General features: G+C 48.3%; 4 protein-coding genes across 4 annotated transcripts in view; 2 read left to right on the forward strand and 2 right to left on the reverse strand.

The window, feature by feature from the left end:
- The window catches only part of LOC137454324 (zinc finger protein ZFP2-like), a 394553-nt gene that overhangs the window by 341742 nt on the left and 34571 nt on the right, over positions 1 to 18240 (reverse strand). The window lies entirely within an intron of this gene.
- Positions 1 to 18240, forward strand: part of LOC137454423 (zinc finger protein 850-like) — a 349726-nt gene that overhangs the window by 287594 nt on the left and 43892 nt on the right. The window lies entirely within an intron of this gene.
- LOC137454375 (olfactory receptor 14J1-like) lies at positions 3258 to 4202 on the forward strand. The gene has a single exon (XM_068164422.1). The coding sequence runs from the start codon at positions 3270 to 3272 to the stop codon at positions 4200 to 4202; it is 933 nt and encodes a 310-aa protein (XP_068020523.1). The 5' UTR covers positions 3258 to 3269.
- Positions 11529 to 12263, reverse strand: LOC137454380 (olfactory receptor 14A16-like; the record flags this gene model as incomplete). Its single annotated transcript, XM_068164428.1, has 1 exon — positions 11529 to 12263. A coding segment is annotated over one exon (735 nt), but the record flags the coding sequence as incomplete, so codon positions are not given.

Consider the following 18240-nt stretch of genomic DNA (forward strand, 5'->3'; position numbering starts at 1 on the left):
ATGGTGCAGGAGGGGGCATTTGCAGCCTGGGTGTTTGGCTCTGTTTGGAGGAAGGCTGTGGGAAGCTTTGGCCTGAGGAGGTTTTTGGAGATCCTCTGCTGAGGTGGACTGTGGTTTTTGTGGCTTTTCTATGCTCTGTACTGTAGGATGGAGTTATGAAGAGTACTTCCATTTAAACTTCCATTCTCTCCAATCCTTTGTGGAAGGCTTTCTTGAACTACTTCAGAGAAGGGTTACAGAGCAGCAGTCTCATTCCTTAAACCCAAGACAGCAGCCTAGGAAGGAGCTGGAGCTGCTTCAGAAGTAATGGGGACAGAAGCAGCTCTCCTCTCAGCACCCAGCTTGCCTGTGCTGCACTGGATGTTCAGAGGGAACTTTCCCTCTCCGCATCATGAGCCCAGCACTACAGGCAGTGAGTGAGCAGCACTGATTATGCAGTGAGCTGGACTGGGTAAACCAAAGCACCCAGGGATTCTGGGAGAGATTCTGGACTGGCCAGAGGGCAGGTTTCAGAGTGTGGCCTGAGGAAGTGGTTGGTGCCTAAGAGGCAGCACCATACAAGGAGTTATCTGAGGATGAAAGGCCTCATGCTCTGGTTACTGATGGATCCTGTTGGGTGGTAGGGAACCATTGGGAGTGGGAGCTGCTGAATGGAGTCCTACACAAGAAGTTGTTGAGGCCACTGAAGGAGAAGGTGAATTGAGTCAATATGCAGCAGTGAAAGCATCCAACTGGCTCTAGAGATTGCTGAGAGAGAAAACTGTCCAGGACTTTACACAGATTCTTGTATGGTGGCAGTGGAAGAAGATCAATTGGCAAGGCAGGGGGAAGTCCATCTGGGCTGCTTCATTGTGGCAGGACCTTGCTGCTTGGGTAGGAAACATGGCTCTGAAGGTAAGCCATGGGGATGCTCATGTGCCTAGGAGCTGTGCTCCTGAAGAACACCAAAAGAACGAGCAGATAGAGAAGGCTGCCAGAAGTGAGGTAGCCCAAGTGGATCTGCACTGAGAGCATAAAGGTGAACTGTTAGTAGCTTGATGGGCACAGAGATGCTATACATAGGTGGTAGGGGTGGAGCTGACCATGGAAGCCATCAGACAGGTCACACATGACTATGGTGAGGCCTGGTAGATTGACTCTATTAGACCAGTGCCATGAACAAGTGCCATGTTCTCACCATTGTAGATGCAACAGACCAAAACCTCCACACAGTGCAGCTTGGAAGGTTCAGAGTGGAGATGAAGGCAAAGAAATGTCCCTCAAAGGGCAGAGCTGCTATGCATGAGGCCATCCAGATGTGTCAGGAAATGGCAGGGAGAGATCTGAGACAGCTCAGGGAAGGGATGGAAATGGCAAGGGAGAGCTGGGTGAGGAAGCAAGATTGGTGTCAGCAGCCTGAAGGGAAAGAGCTGTAGGCATGGGACAGTGTAGGAAAGGCTGCAGTAGGGATGGCCAAGGGCTCTGGCAAGGCTGAGAGGCCAAATAGGACCAAGGCCTTTGTCCCCTAGGCTCTGGCAGTTGCCTCTGCCACCAAAGCCTGAGAGGAGAAACTTTGCTTTGAGGCTTTGAGGTTCTTCTAGTCCAAGGGCAGTGGTCAGGGCTTGGCCTTTCTGCTTCCTAGACCAAAGGCAAGTTTTTCTCGCCTATACTTTGCCTTTGTCTCCCTGCAATCCTGGCCTTTAACAAGCTGCTCTAACGAGTCCCTGGGGAGCCTTTGTCAGTAACAAGCCTCAGTGAGGCCAATCAGTACTTCAAGGTACTTTGGAGTTTGCTTCTGACTTGGACTTCTTGAGAGGCTTCTTGGTAGTAGCTTGGCAGAGTCTCCTGGCACTACCTGAGGATGATGTAATCAGCCCCAAATACTCCATGGGGCTCATTAAATACTGCTGAAGCTCTTATTATTGCCAAGGTTTCTGCAGCTAATTGGAGAGGTTTTTATTGCCCAAAGCATCTGATAAAAATTATTTCACAGGGTGAATCAGAGACCTGAGCCACAGGTGAGGGACAGGATCTGCCTTGCCAGGGGCTGGAGGTCAGGGCTTGGCCCTTTGGATCAATGGAACCCCTCCAGGTTTATTCAGCAGCAGAGCCACCTTGAGCTGCTTGTCCTGACCTGTCAGCACTGCCTCAGTTCTCTGCTCTCACCAGACCATAAGGACATTTTCCCTGTAGTGTCCCCCAGTGGAACCAATTAACACTACAAGAAACTTCAGAGTTTGACTCTAACTTTGACTTCTGGAGAGGTTTCATCAGCTTCAGTCCCTGAGGTTTACCTGGCACCAAAGCCACCAGAGGGCTCCTTCAAATGCCCTGGGCTGATCATCTGTGCTGAGCTAGGCCAGGCTCCTGGGCAGCATGGAGCTCTGGCCAGGAGCAGCTCCCCTGCACAGCACAGCAGGGCTGAGGGCACTGCCAGGGCATCTCAGGGAGGTGAGAAAAACAGAAAGAGCTTCAAGACAGCCAGGACTGGGAGCATGCTGAGAGCTCACTGAAGGAGAAGTCACTGCAGGTGTTGACATGGTGAGTCTGAGGTGCTCTTGAACCTTTCCTGGCAGGGTCAGCTCCAGGCAGGAGAGACATGGGCTGGGGATGAGGGGAAGCTGCCAGGAAGCCCTGAGGGAGGCTGTGTTCAGGCTGCTCTCTCAGTCCTTCTCTGCAGATGTCTCTGGGTGCTCTCTGCTGAGCAATGACTCTTTAGAACATCTCATCTCCAGGATCCCTGACTACTCTGCCTATCCTGCTGGGCTTGGAGCAGCCCCCAGGAAGGCCCAGCTCTGCCATAGGGCACTGGGCAGTGCTGAGCCTTTCCTTGGGGGTCAGAACTCTGTTCCCAGAGTCCTTTGATTCTCTTCAGGAGAGGCTGAGTCCTGCTCTATCTCTCACAGCTGCACTTCTGGGCTGGGACAGAGAAGAGTTCACAGAACTGTCCTTTGAAGCAGAGCTCTCCTGCTCTCCTCAGAGCACAGAGAGCTGGGGGGGTCCTAAAGGCTAATTTGGGCAGAACATCTGCAAGGCAGCACAGGGGAAAGTGCAGGCCAGAGGGAGCAGCCTGATGGGCACAGTAGCTCCACTGTAGCAGAGCCAAGATGAGTCCTTGGCAGTACATGGCCTGAGCTCCTGCTCCTCACAGCAGCCTCAGACAGAACAAAGCAGGTAACAAAGCCATTTCAGCTGGGGGATTGCTGTGCCCCCTGGAGTGCTTCTTCTCAGAGGAGTCTGTCATCAAATTTTGCTTTCTTTTCTTTCTTAGACATTCCCACAGGCAGCAGATGGCCAACAGCAGCTCCATCACCCACTTCCTCCTCCTGCCATTCCCAGGCACAAGGCAGCTGCAGCTCCTGCACTTCTGCCTCTTCCTGGCCATCTACCTGGCTGCCCTGCTGGGCAATGGCCTCATCATCACCACCATAGCCTGGGACCACCACCTCCACACCCCCATGTACTTCTTCCTCCTCAACCTTGCCCTCACTGACCTGGGTGCCATCTCCACCACTGTTCCCAAGTCCATGGCCAATTCCCTGAGGGACACCAGGGACATCTCCTATGCAGGATGTGTTCTCCAGGTCTTCTTTTTAGTATTCCTAATTGGTGCAGAGTATTCTTTCCTCACCATCATGTCCTATGATCGCTATGTTGCCATCTGCAGACCCCTGCACTATGAGACCCTCCTGGGTAGCAGAATTTCTCTCCACCTGGCAGCAGCTGCCTGGGCTTGTGGCTTTCTCTATGCCCTTCTGCATACAGCCAATACACTTTCCCTGCCCCTCTGCCAGGGCAATGCTGTGGAGCAGTTCTTCTGTGAAATCCCCCAGATCCTCAAGCTCTCCTGCTCCACATCCTACTTCAGGGAACTTTGGCTTATTGTGGTCACTGCCTGTTTAGTCTTTGTCTGTTTTGTGTTCATTGTGGTGTCCTATGTGCAGATCTTCAGGGCAGTGCTGAGGATCCCCTCTCAGCAGGGACGCCACAAAGCCTTTGCCACCTGTCTCCCTCACCTGGCTGTGGTCTCCCTGTTTGTCAACACTGTAATCCTTGCCTACCTGAAGCCCTCTTCTATCTCATCCCCATCCCTGGATCTGGTGCTTGCAGTTCTCTACTCAGTGTTGCCTCCAGCCGTGAACCCTCTCATCTACAGCCTGAGGAACCAGGAGCTCAAGGATGCCCTGAGGAAAATGACGACCAGATGCTTTCAGAAGCAATAAACTTTTTGTCCTCTCCTGCAGAGCAGTTCTGATGTCACTCACAGTCTGGTTTCTCTCTGGTTGGGTGCTGCTGGTGCTCTTACCCTTGTGAGAATGTTGTTTCCCCACCACAGTCTTTCTTCAGACCATTTCTGATTCAGTGTTGGCCTGTCTGCTGTGACCCAGATACTGCAGACGGGAGCAGCTGTGCTCCCTGGGTGTGCAACATGCAAGGAAAAATTCTTCCCATCTAGAAGTTCATAACAGAGACAGAGGAGTCTTGTAAAACTTCCTTTGAATAAAGGGAGAGTCCACAGGACAATTCCCTGTGGGGTCTCTCTCATTGCTGAAGGCACAGCTCCCCTTTCATCCTACATTTCTGGACACGAACCTCCCTCTCCCTTTCCCCACTGGCTCAGGTACTCAGGATTTAGTCTTTCCCAAAACCCCTGCTACATGTCCCCCTTCACACAACCCCTCCCTGCTTCATACATCCTATGCTCATTTGAATTAGGTTCTCCACTTCTCTGGGTGGAGAAGTTAATATTCAGTAGTCTGTTAAGCCTGTGTTGTGGACTAAAAGTTCAGCAGTTCAGGCTGTGTTCAGTGTCTGCTATCTTCAGACAGACCCCTACTGATTTACAGCAAGGTTCAAGGGAAGGGACTTAGCAGAGGCCCCTTTGTGATTTGCATACACATAGAGAAGGTGAACTGTCTGGTTCCTCCCTTTCTCTTCCAACTCCCTCTTAGCCAATTCTTCCTTTGTAAGGACACTCTCTCCTTTTAATCCCATCAACCCCTCCTCGTCTTGTTTCAATAATTGTCTTTACGAAATTCATTCACCATTAACTAAATCCTTTCCTCTTGGCTCATTTCTGATGTTGGTCTTATTTGCAGATACATCATACTGCTCTTTTTTATAGCCTTTTCAGGCTCACTTCATATGGCTACAACCTGCACCTGCCTGACTGCAGGATGGATAAGCCATGCAAACCAGGGTATCAGACATGGTAGAAAGATTAGAGCTGCTGTTGCACAAAGAGAGAAGAATGACACTCGTTTGACCCATGGCCCACCAGGCAACCAAGACAATGTGTCCCATTCCAGTCCTTCCCAGGTTTGGACTGGTCCATGAGCTATTTCCCTGCTGTTGGTGGCTATATTTATTGCTGCCTCCCCATTGGCCTCAATCTTTAGGCACCAATCAGATGTATGAAACTTTCCACATCCACCTCCTTCCTCAGCTAATAGACAGTCTGGAGAGTCCATTTTGGTGCATAGCCTCTCACACCTGAGTTTGGTGTTTGGCTAATAGCACAAAGTACTACTACAAAGGAAAAGTACAAAATAACATCAATAATAATAATAATAATAATAATAATAATAATAATAATAATAATAATAATAATAATAATAATAATAATAATAATAATAATAATAATAATGATAAATATTTAATATAAAAACAAATTTAACATAATAATAATTTTTAAATACCAAAACAAACAAAAAACCATAAGGGATTGCTAACAAAAAATAACTATTAACAAAAAAAATAAGGATTATTAGAAAAAATATTTACAAAAATTTAAAATGAAAAATAAGGACAAAATATTAAGTACAAAAAAGGTTAAATAGAAAATAAAAAAGGAAAAAATAGAATAAAAAACAAATTTAAAAAATTAAATGAAAAAATAATTTAAAAATTATATTATAAAATAACATTAAAAATTAATTAATACAAGATTAAATTATGATAAATAAAATTCAAGAAAAATTAAAAGCTATAAAAAAATCAATAAATAAAAAAATAGATTTAAAAGAAAAATAAAATTACCAAAAAATTATTAAAAATTCTAGGCCAAAAAACACAGATAACAACAAAAGGAAAAATATTTTAAAGGCATATTAAAAACATTAATTACATTAAAAATTAGATTTTAAAAATTAAATTAAAAATAATTAAAATTTAAAAATAAAAATTAATTAAAATAATATTAAAAAATAAAATAAAAATAAAAATAATGTAATAATTTTTAAAAAGGTTTAAAAAATAATAAAACCAAAACAAAATAAAATTGCAAAATTAAAAAATAGATTAAATAAAAAATTTTTTGAAATGGATTAATTTTTTAATTGAAATAAAAATATTAGAAATTTTAAAAATAGATTAAATAAAACAAACATACAAAAAATAATTAAAATAGTTTTTTAAAAAATAATATAAGATCAAAAAATAATAAATTTTAAAAATTGGATTAAAAATTAAAATTAAGAAAAAATGCTTTAAAAAATAAAATACTTAAAATAAAAATTACAAATAAAAATTAAATTAAAAAATAAAAATAATAAAAACCAAAATTAAAAAAAAAAGTTAAAAAATCTATCAAGAAAAAGTCAACAAAACAAAAGAGAGGATGTATATTTTATAGCTAAGGGGGTTTAGTGATAGCAGCAAGAAATGTCTACCCCATGTCAACTGCGATCATCACAACAAACAACGGCAGAGGAATCAAGGCCATGAGCACACAGCATTTCCCATGCAGTCGAACATCGATCACAACAACTGCTATGGTAATCTGGGATCAAAAGCATCACTCAGAAGAATGCACCACAGCACCGTGCGAATTAGGACTGGCTGTTATGATTGTTTAATTGTTGTGTGACTAGAGGAAATGTTGATATGGATTTCTGTGTTACCTCACCAGTTTGCCTTAGTTTTAAATAGTTAATGGGAAAGTCAAAATTCCTTATAACACAACATGCATTCTCATTTTAGGTTAAAAACAAACAAACAAAGAAAAGGCCTAGGCCATGAAGTAGCCCAGGGTAAGCCAGGGATGGATCAGGACAGACAGAAATAGAGCACTGAGAAGTGTCCTTGGTGTGCTGCACCCTTGCTCTCCCAGCCTTGCACTGCTCTCCCTATGGCTTGGGGGTTGGTCACCTCCTACCAGCTCAGTGCATCTGTGCTTGGATCACAGCCAACAGGGAGCTGATAGAAAACTCTGAAAGTCAAAAACTTCAGGGTCTGTGCAAGTGGCAACAACTCCCAGGATGATTCAGCATCCAAGATTCTCCAGATCAGAGAAACAGTCAAGGATCTCCACCTCTAAAAGCAGTGACCCTAAAGCCAGAGCCTTGGAGCTCTCCTGGATCACAGCAGCTGTGTCCAGCATCTCCCCCACACAGACATCACTCAGGCACAACCTGCACCAAGGGCCAGCACCAAGTCAGACTTCTCCAGGCTCAGGTCTCATCCTCTGAGAATGTTGATGCTTTGGGAGTGTTTGCCCTGAGCTCCAGCAGAAAGAAATTGAACTCCAGGGCAGCCTCACTGCCAGCTACCTCTCACTTCTCTGTGTCTTTGGACAGACACCTTTGCTGTCACCAGGGGCAAGGTTTCTATCTTGCACTGAACCCAGCCAGCTCTGTCCCTGTATCTTTGTGCTTGGTGCTTCTCTCCAGGCACAGCCATAGAAACAGATTTGAATTCAGGATCCCTTGCAGTCACTCAGGGTCAGCCTTGTCCTTATCCACTCTGTCATTCAGAACCTCTTGGATTAGAACACATTTTCCTGAATCACCTTGTAAGCCCTAGGTGGGCAGTGACAGCAATGGATAGGTTGGGGAGGGTGAGGAGCAAAGTTGTCCATTCAATGTCAGTCCTGAAGGACAGATGTTCCTGCAAGTGCAGATGTCCTGCTGAGACAGCCTGGGTCAGTGTCACTTGGGGAATTATCATCTCTGCTCTAAACTGAAATGTAGCAAAATATTTTATCTTTGACATACAAAATTGAGCTTTGTGAGGCACACTTTGAAATCCTGAAGAAGATTGCAGAGACACAAACATCTCCTTAGGGCACTTGGGACTCATTGCAGGAACCTCAGGTACTGAGAGAAGACTGAAGAAACTTCTTCAGAAGTCAGAAGGAAAACACAAAGTGCCTTGAAGCACTGATTGGCCCCACTGAGGGGCATTACCAACAAAGCCTCCCAAGGGCTCCTTAGAGCAGCTCAGTGGAGGCCATGGTTGCAGGCAGACAAAGGCAAAGTGCAGGAGAGCAAACTCTGGGTTTGGTTTATGGAGCAGAAAGGCCAAATCCTGACCACATTGCCTGGGCAGGCAGATCCTGTCCCTCATGTATGGGTCAAGGTTCCTCAGGTGCTGTGGGGTGTGGGGTTTGTGATGCTGAGAGAAGGACAAGGGGATGACAGTCCCCAGCCTTCCTGGGGGTGTTTAAGGAGGCACTGAGGACCCCCTGGTGCCTTAGGAAGTCTCCTCAAAGCCCTTAGTGGTGGATGACTGCCACAGTCAAAATGGCAAAGCCTTGGGTTCTCCTGATGACTTCCAGCCTTGCCAGTGCCCATTGCCATCCCCACCACAGGTTGTCCTACACTGGGTTTGGTTTCTGCAGCAGAAAGGCCAAGCCCTGACCACAGAGCCTGGGCAGTCAGATGCAGAGAGGCTCAAGCTAAAGTTTCATCTCCCTGGCCTTGGTGGCAGAGGCAACTGCCAGAGAAAAATGGACAAAGAGAGTTTGGATTTCTCGGCCTTGCCAGAGCCCTTGGTCATTGCTACTGCAGGCTGTCCTACACTGTCCCATGCCTGCAGCTCTTTCTGTTCCAGTTCCTGACACCCATCTTGCCTTCCTACCAGCTCTCTCCATGACATTTCTCTTCCCTCCCTTTTCTCTCTACTCTCCATAGCCATTTCTTGAAATCCAATGCCAAGACCTCTTGGACCACAAGGATCCCCTTTGGTGACTTTTCTTTCTTTCTTTCACCTCCAGTCAGAACCTTACAAGTTGCACATTATGGAGGTTTTCTTCTCTTCCCTTCCCACCAACACCAAGAGCTGCAGCAGCAGCAGACTTCAAGCAGGTGCACACTGATCTAAATCTGCTGTGCTCTAGTTTGAAGCCATTGCCTCTTGTCCTGTCACTGCAGGCCTTTGCAAACAGTCTGTCCTCATCCAGTATACTTCAGATACAGGAAAGTTGTTATAAGGTATCCCCAGAGCCTTCTGCAGGCTGAACCCCCCCAGCTCCCTCAGCCTGTCCTCATAGCAGAGCTGCTCCAAGCCCCTGATCATTCTGTGACTCTCCTGTGGATGTGCTCCATCACCTTCATATCCTTCCTGTGTTGAGACTTCAGAGCTGGATGCAGTACTCCAGGGGAGGTCTCACCAGAGCATCACAAAGTGGCAGGATCCTCTCTCTCCATCTCTGGCCATGCTGTTTTGGATGCAGCCCAGGCTGCCCTTGGCCTTCTGGGATGCAAGCTCACACAGCCTGCTCCTGTCCACCTTCTCCCCCTGCCAGCACCCCCAAGTCCTTTTCCTCAGGGCTGCTTTCTATCATCTCCTCCTCCAGCCTGTATTGATAGTGAGGATTGTTCCAGCCCAGCTGCAGGACCCTGCTCTTGCTCTTGGTGAACCTCATGAGGGTCACCTGGGCACCACCTCTCCAGCCTGCCCAGGGCTCTCTGGATGCCATCCTGTCCCTCTGGCATCTCATCAGCACCACTCAGCTTGGTGCCATCTGCACACTTGCTGATGGTGTCTCCATCCCTCTGTCTGTAGCACTGATAAAAATATTAAACAGCACAGGATGGGATGAGTGGAATCAGTTTTTCCTGGGAAAGGGCCTGGGCTGTACTTGGAGATGTCAATGAGAACCAGTTTGAACTGGGAGATGGCCCAGACAGGACTCTGGTGCGATTAGGGTGTGGAGTTGTGACTGTGACAGGGCCCAGCCTGCGGTGGGAGAGTTTAAAGGAACCCAGTATGTACTGGGATGAGTCCCAGACTGTACTGGGATGTGACCAGGGGACTCAGGTAGTACTGGGATGGGGCCCAGCCTGCTCCTGGGAAGGGTTCAGGTGGTGCAGCTTTTCCTAGTAGCAGGCACAGTCTGTATTGGGAAGGAGTCCTGATATCTGGTTTGTACTGGGAGGGGGCCAGGGCTTCAACTTTGCACTGGGATGGTCCCCAGTCTGTACTGGGTGATGCCATGGGGTCTATTTCCTCTGGGATGGGTCTTGGACTATACTGGGATGGGATCAGGGCACCAGATTATACTTGGACAGGGCCTAGTCTGCACTGGAATGGAATCAGGGGATGTAGTTTGCACTGGGAGGGGGCTCAGTCTGTACTGGGTTGGAACCAGAGTACACAGTTAATGTGGAGGGATGCAGTAGGTACTGGGAAGGCACCAGGGAATCCACTTTGTACTGGGATGGGACCCAGAGTGTCCTGGGATAGAGTAAGATGATGCAGTTTGTGCTGGGATGAGGCCCTGTCTGCTCTGGGAGGGGACCAGGGGATTCAGCTTGGTTTGGACCAAGGCCCAATCTGTACTGGGAGAGATCAGGGAGGTTCAGTTTGCAGCTGGAGGGGGCCCCAGTCTGAACTGGGATGGCATCAGGGGATCAGTTTGTGCTGGGATCCTGTTTGGACTGGCCCAGGCCCAAACTATACTGGGAGGACATGAGGGTGTGCAGTTTGTACTGGGATGGATACATTCAGTACTGGGAAGGCAGCCAGGGGATACATTGTGTGCTGGGAGGGGACCCAGGCCGCAGTGCTAGAGGACAGTATGATCTAGTTTGTAATGGGATGAGGTCACATCTGTATTGGGAAGGGTTAAAGGAACCATATTTGGACTGAGTCTGTACTGGAAGGGGGTCAGGGTATCCAGTACGGACTCTGAGCAGGTGCAGTTTGCAATGGGAGGGGGTTGGGGTATGAAGGCATGAGGAGACCTCCTGTTCTGATGGCAGTGCTGCTCTGGAGCACAGCTCTCTCCCACAAGCAGCCCTGGACTGTCCCTGCCTGCAGTCCCAGCACTGCCACACAGCAGCAGCACAGTGCCCAAGCTGCCAGAGCACTCAGGCTGTGCCCCACCACAGAGGCTCAGCAGGAGAGGGTGAAGGGCAGAAAGAGCAGCTGAGGACAGCCCAAGCTCTGGGGCTCCCTGGCACTGCTGCTGTGCTGGGACTCTGCCCCTCCACCTCTGCACACAGGCACTGCCCTGCAGCTCCACAGAAGGCTTGGAGGAAGAAACTCAGCGAAACAACTCCCTGCAGGGTCCTTTATTGTTTTGAACATTCAGGGAGCACAGCTCCTGATGTCTGCAGCCTCTGGGTCACACCAGACAGGACAACACTGAACCAGAAATGGTCTGAAGAAAGACATTTGTGTGGGAACAGCATTCTCACAAGGGGAACAGCCCTAGCAGCGGCCAGAACTCCAGCAGCCAGGCTGTGCCTGCACTGAGTGACATCAGAACTGCTCTGCAGGAGAAGACAAAGAGTTTATTTCTTCTGAAAGCATCCAGGGATCAGTTGGCTGAGGGCAGCCTTGAGCTCCTGGTTCCTCAGGCTGTAGATGAGAGGGTTCACTGCTGGAGGCACCACTGAGTACAGAACTGACACAACCAGATCCAGGGATGGGGAGGAGATGGAGGTGGGCTTCAGGTAGGCAAAGAAGGCAGTGGTGATAAACAGGGAGACCACAGCCAGGTGAGGGAGGCAGGTGGCAAAGGCTTTGTGGCGTCCCTGCTGAGAGGGGATCCTCAGCACTGCCCTGAAGATCTGCACATAGGACACCACAATCAACACAAAACAGACAGATGATAAACAGACACTGGCCAGAAGAAGCCAAAGTTCCCTGAGGTAGGATGTGGAGCAGGAGAGCTTGAGGATCTGAGGGACTTCACAGAAGAACTGGTCCACAGCATTACCCTGGCAGAGGGGCAGGGAAAATGTATTGGCTGTGTGCAGCAGAGCATAGAGAAAGCCACAGGCCCAGGCAGCTGCTGCCATGTGGAGACAAACTCTGCTGCCCAGGAGGGTCTCATAGTGCAGGGGTCTGCAGATGGCAACGTAGCGATCGTAGGACATGGTGGTGAGGAGAAAATACTCTGCTGCAAGCAAGAAAAATACAAAAAAGACCTGAGAAGCACATCCTGCATAGGAGATGTCCCTGGTGTCCCACAAGGAATTGGCCATGGATTTGGGGACAGTGGTGGAGATGGCACCCAGGTCAGTGAGAGCGAGGTTGAGGAGGAAGAAGTACATGGGGGTGTGGAGGTGGTGGTCCCAGGCTATGGTGGTGATGATGAGGCCATTGCCCAGCAGGGCAGCCAGGTAGATGGCCAGGAAGAGGCAGAAGTGCAGGAGCTGCAGCTGCCTTGTGCCTGGGAATGGCAGGAGGAGGAAGTGGGTGATGGAGCTGCTGTTGGACATCTGCTGCCTGTGGGAATGTCTAAGAAAGAAAAGAAAGCAAAACTTGATGACAGACTCCTCTGAGAAGAAGCACTCCAGGGGGCACAGCAGTCCCCCAGCTGAAATGGATTTGCTGTCTGCTTTGTTCTGGCTGAGGCTGCTGTGAGGAGCAGGAGCTCAGGCCATGTGCTGCCAAGGACTCATCTTGGCTCTGCTACAGTGGAGCTACTGTGCCCATAATGCTGCTCCCTCTGCCCTGCACTTTCCCTTGTGCTGCCTTGCAGATGTTCTGCCCACATTAGCCTTTAGAACCACCCCAGCTCTCTGTGCTCTGAGGAGAGCAGGGGAGCACTGGTTCAAAGGGCAGCTCTGTGAACTCTCCTATGTCCCAGCCCAGAGGTGCAGCTGTGAGAGACACAGCAGGACACAGCATCTCCTGAAGAGAATCAAAGGACTCTGGAAGCAGAGTGCTGAACCCCAAGGAAAGGCTCAGCACTGCCCAGTACACTATGGGAGATCTGGGCCTTCCTGGGGGCAGCTCCAAGCCCAGCAGGAGGGGCAGAGCAGTCAGGGATCCTGGAGATGAGATGTTCTAAAGAGTCATTGCCCAGCAGAGAGCACCCAGAGACATCTGCAGAGAAGTACTGAGAGAGCAGCCTGAACACAGCCTCCCCCAGGGCTTCCTGGCAGCTTCCCCTCATCCCCAGCCCATCTCTCTCCTGCCTGAAACTGTCCCTCTCAGGAAAGGCTCAAGATCACCTCAGACTCATGTCAGCACCTGCAGTGATTTCTTCAATGAGCTGTCAGCATCCTCCCAGTCCTGGCCTCCTTGAAGCTCCTTCTGCTTTCCTCATCTCCCTGTGATGCCCTGGCAGTGCCCTCAGTCCTGCTGTGCTGTGCAGAAGAGCTGCTCCTGGACAGAGCTCCATGCAGCCCAGGAGCCTGGCCCAGCTCAGCAGCAGATGATCTACACAGGGCATTTAAAGGAGCCCTCTGGTGGCTTTGGTGCCAGGTAAACCTCAGGGACTGAGAGGAAGCTGATGAAACCTCTCCAGAAGTCAAAGTTAGAGTCAAACTCTGAACTTTCTTGTAGTTTTAATAGGTTCCACCTGGGGACACTAAAAGAACTGAAGCAGTGCTGACAGGTCAGGACAAGCAGCTCAAGGTGGCTCTGCTGCTGAGGAAACGTGGAGGGGTTTCACTGATCCAAAGGGCCAAGCCATGATCCCCAGCCCCTGGCAAGGCAGATCCTGTCCCTCACCTGTGGCTCAGGGCTCTGCTGGGGACAGTGGGGAGTGAGGATGAGCAGTGAGCGAGGTAGAACCTTGTCAGGTTTTGCTGTGGTTTGATTGCTAAGAGACAACTCCTGCTGAAAAGGAATGAAATGTCCCTTTAAAAATAGTTTCTATCAGATGCTTTGTGCAATAAAAACCTCTCCAATTAGCTGCAGATACCTTGGCAATAATTAGAGGTTCAGCAGTATTTAATGAGCCCCATGGAGTATTTGGGGCTGATTACATGATCCTCAGTTACTGCCAGGAGACTCTGCCAAGGTACTGCCAAGAAGCCTCTCAAGAAGTCCAAGTCAGAAGAAAACTCCAAAGTACCTTGAAGCACTGATTGGCCTCACTGAGGCTTGTTACTGACAAAGGCTCCCCAGGGACTCATTAGAGCAGCTTGTTAGAGGCCAGGATTGCAGGGAGACAAAGGCAAAGTACAGGGGAGAAAAACTTGCCTTTGGTCTAGGAAGCAGGAAAGCCAAGCCCTGGCCACTGACCTTGGACTAGAAGAACCTCAAAGCCTCAAAGCAAAGTTTCTCCTCACAGGCCTTGGTGGCAGAGGCAACTGCCAGAGCCAAGGGCACACAGACCTTGGTCCTGTTGGGCCTCTCAGCCTTGCCAGAGCCCTTGGCCATCCCCACTGCAGCCTGTCCTACACTGTCCCAGGCCTGCAGCTCTTTCCCTTCAGGCTGCTGACACCAATCTTGCTTCCCCACTCAGCTCTTCACCTGCCATTTCCATCCCTTCCCTGAGCTGTCTCAGCTCTCTCTGCTACTTCCCAACACCTCTGGATGGCCTCATGCATAGCAGCTCTGCCCTTTGAGGGACATTTCTTTGGCCTCATCTCCACTCTGAACCTTTCAAGCTGCACTTTGTGGAGCTTTTGGTCTCGTAACACACCCAAGGAGAGCTCCATCCTCTCTGAAACCACCCTTCAGCCATGTGCACACTGCTATGGCAGTGCTCTGAACCCCATTCACCAGTCTGAAGCAGCCCAGGTCCCTCAGCCTCTCTGTCTGAAAGCCTGCACAGACTCCCTGTTGGTGGAGCAGGAATTGTTTATTGGCACAGATCAAGCAGTTTATACAGGAAAAATCCAGCAGGCTAAGCAACTCCCTGACATTCTTCCACCACTGCTGCTCACTGAATTTCCTCCTTTGAGCTGCAGCTGTCCATTGTTATCTTCATCCCATATCAGGTTGAGTTTCTCCAGCATGGAGGCAAGTGTCCTCCTGTCTCGCACTCCAGGTTGTTTACCACGGTCAGCTCTTCTTTATCACCAGGCCAGCCTTCCAGTATCAGCAGCCTGTTGTTCTTTCTTGTCCTGAAACCTTCCACAGATACTTTCTGCTTTCCTACAACTCCCCATTTTTATATGGTTTAAACCAGCAGCCATCATTTGTGTCCTGACCATCCTCCTGTTCCTGAAGCCTATGATTACAAACACCATTAACACTATAATTACAATGCCAATCACCACAAGGATTCCACCTCTAACCCACACTCGTAGATTCAGACCTGAGAACCAATTGTTTGGATTCAAGCAGCTCAGCTCTTTGTTCAGTGCTTGCCATGTTGAATCAATCTTCACCTGTTGTGTATTTGCTAGCTGCAGTTTCAGCTGATGCTTCAATGTTTGGACATTATATTTCAAGGAGCTTTCGAAGGCCCCTTGTAAATGTGACCTGAGTGAGTTCCAATCATGCTGAGAGTCATTCCAAGACAAGGATGTTACACACATGTCCTGCTTATGATATTCCCAATCACACTGCAGCACCATATGGGTATGCAAGGCAGCTTGTTGGTCTCCTAACCAAACAACACTGGCCTCAAGCATGCATAACCTTGCCATTATTTCCTCATCTACAGCTTCCTGCAGCTGCAAATCATTTGTCACATTGGCTAATAAAGTTCTCACTGTGTCCACAGTTTGTATGCCCTTTGTCAAAGCTGTAACTGAAGCAGCTGGGGATGCTAATATTATCACAGCTGATATTATGGCAAACATTAACCATTCCACAAATCTTTTTGTCCTGCTTCTAGAATCTTTCAGTCCCTGGTCTAATAGCCTGAGAACATGATCCAATCCATTCTCACTCTCTCACCCTCTTGTCATATTCACTGGGATCCATGCCTCTGCCCTTCTTCAGAAGGGAATGATCATGCTCTGCTGATCAATGTCTTTATTGTAATGGGTTGGGGAAGACTCCCTCCCCACCACGGGCAGAAATAATGACTCAGACAAAGGGATTGCAAAAGTGATGGAAAGTTTAAATGGGAAAACAATAAAAACAACAATGAAAGTTGTACAGAGAACCACAAGCACCATGACAAAAGAGAGAGATCCCAGAACATACCCAAGAACATCCCATCCCCACCTGGGGGTACACCCAAACCCCCCAGGGCTCTTTCCTCCTCCCCCCACCAAACCCAGCCTTAGGCCTGAGCAGGCCCAAGGGAGGCAGCTCATGCCATTTTACCTAGGCAGCAGCAGGGGACAAAAGAGGAAGTGAAGACCTCGTGTGGATGTTTTATAGGGGAGCAGGGCATTATGGGAATGCAATACCTGGTTTCCTGTGACCACCCCCCTGGGCTGAGCCCACCCCTTGGGACCTCCCAGGTGAGGTCTGTGCAGTGGCATCCGGGCCAGCACCCAGCCTAAACCACCACACTTATCAATAATACAAGTCTTAAAGGTAATATTGCTACAACTAAGATGATAAATGCTTGATTCGTTATAGATTATACAATCAACAGCTATTCCTAACACCTATGGGTGGGTAGTACACACAGCAGCAAAGGAACTACAAAGTACAGGTTCTACTAAGATGCCTTTACACCTATGAGGTGGTGGAGTCACCATCACTGGAGGTGTTTAGAGGGAGACTTGATGGAGTGCTTGGTGCCATGGTTTAGTTGATTAGATGGTGTTGGATGATCGGTTGGACTCGATGTTCTTGAAGGTCTCTTCCAACCTGGTCTGGTCTATTCTATTCTATTCTACTCTACTCTACTCTACTCTACATAGTTCTCTTTACCAATGGTAAAGCTAACCTCCACAGCTGTTTCCTTATCACACTTTAAGTACCATTCCATGAGAGCTGTGACACAGGGCCTTCCCATGATACACAAGTTGATTTTATCTTTGTGGATTCACATCAAGAGATACAAGAGTTAGCCTCTTACACCACCCTGTCAAGGAAGGAAGGAAGGAAAGGAAGGAAGGAAAGGAAGGAAGGAAGGAAAGGAAGGAAGGAAAGGAAGGAAGGAAGGAAGGAAGGAAGGAAGGAAGGAAGGAAGGAAGGAAGGAAGGAAGGAAGGAAGGAAGGAAGGAAGGAAGGAAGGAAGGAAGGAAGGAAGGAAGGAAGGAAGGAAGGAAGGAAGGAAGGAAGGAAGGAAGGAAGGAAGGAAAGAAGTTTTAAACAATTTTCACAACAGACATGAGTTTTGATTGGCTAATGGCACCAATCTGTTTTACACCATCATTAGACACCAGTAGCATATTGGACACTACATTTGAATCAATTATGTAAAATTATACAAGGTAAAAGAGTAACAATGCTGAACCCCATAGCAAATAGGACAAAATTCGTTTCATCCCTGTTCCTCCTGGAAGCAGGAGAACCTACCTACCATAACCTACCACCTGCCCCAACAGTCCTTCAGTTGGAACTGAAGTGAGAGCTTCCTTCCAGATTCAAATGGATCTGCAGGGACACCAGGAAGGTAGAGTCCTTGAAAGATGTCTTCTGTGATGAAGCTGTGAGGAAACTTTTTTCCAAGGGTTGCAGCCTGCAAAACTTGAGAGGTCTTTTATATTGTAGCAAGACAAATCCATCTGTCAATGCATCAAGGAATCTTCAGCATTCCAGTTTAAATGAGAAACACAACCTCAAAACATACAAAACTGCTATTGCCAGGTTTCACACACACACAGAGGTTCTCTGAGCCACCCCCTCAGGTGCTGTCCCTGAAAGAGTTGGCTTAATTGCTTTGACTGGGCCTGTAAGTACCCTTGATTGTTACAACTTCTTTCAAAGCCAAGCTAAACACAAACCCTTTTTCCCAAACCATGTTCCCTGCACACACACATACCCCACCTTATTTTTTGTTTGGAGTCCTTAATGATTCACCCTGAGAACAGGGTGCCCTCTGACCTGACAAATGGACCAACCCCCTGCTGGTATCATGAGATGCCAGAAGAGCAGAGGGTAGAGAACCTCAGGAGTCCTCTCACAAGTCCTTTATTACAGCATTGCAGAGTCCCCAGCATGACAGATTCTTAGAGTGTCCTTAACATCACAAGGCCCAGAAGCCTTTAACAGAAGTAGCTAAGAGGAGTGGAAGTCCCTAAGCCAATCTCTCTTGCCCAAAGTACCTCATTTTGGTAGACTTTCTTCCCTCTCCCATTGATTCATGGCAGCAGTAGAATCCAGCCCTGTGTACAAACTAAAGCATGCTCCAATCAAAGGTACCTCTGGCTCATGCAGGAACTTGTTCTTGGCTCACACAGGAAAACAACTTTGCAGCTTGGAGTTGGTCAGCAGAGA

This window comes from Melanerpes formicivorus, unplaced genomic scaffold (genome assembly GCF_026170545.1).
Source record: "Melanerpes formicivorus ecotype bairdi unplaced genomic scaffold, bMelFor1.0.p_v2 SCAF_80, whole genome shotgun sequence".
NCBI lineage: Eukaryota > Metazoa > Chordata > Aves > Piciformes > Picidae > Melanerpes > Melanerpes formicivorus.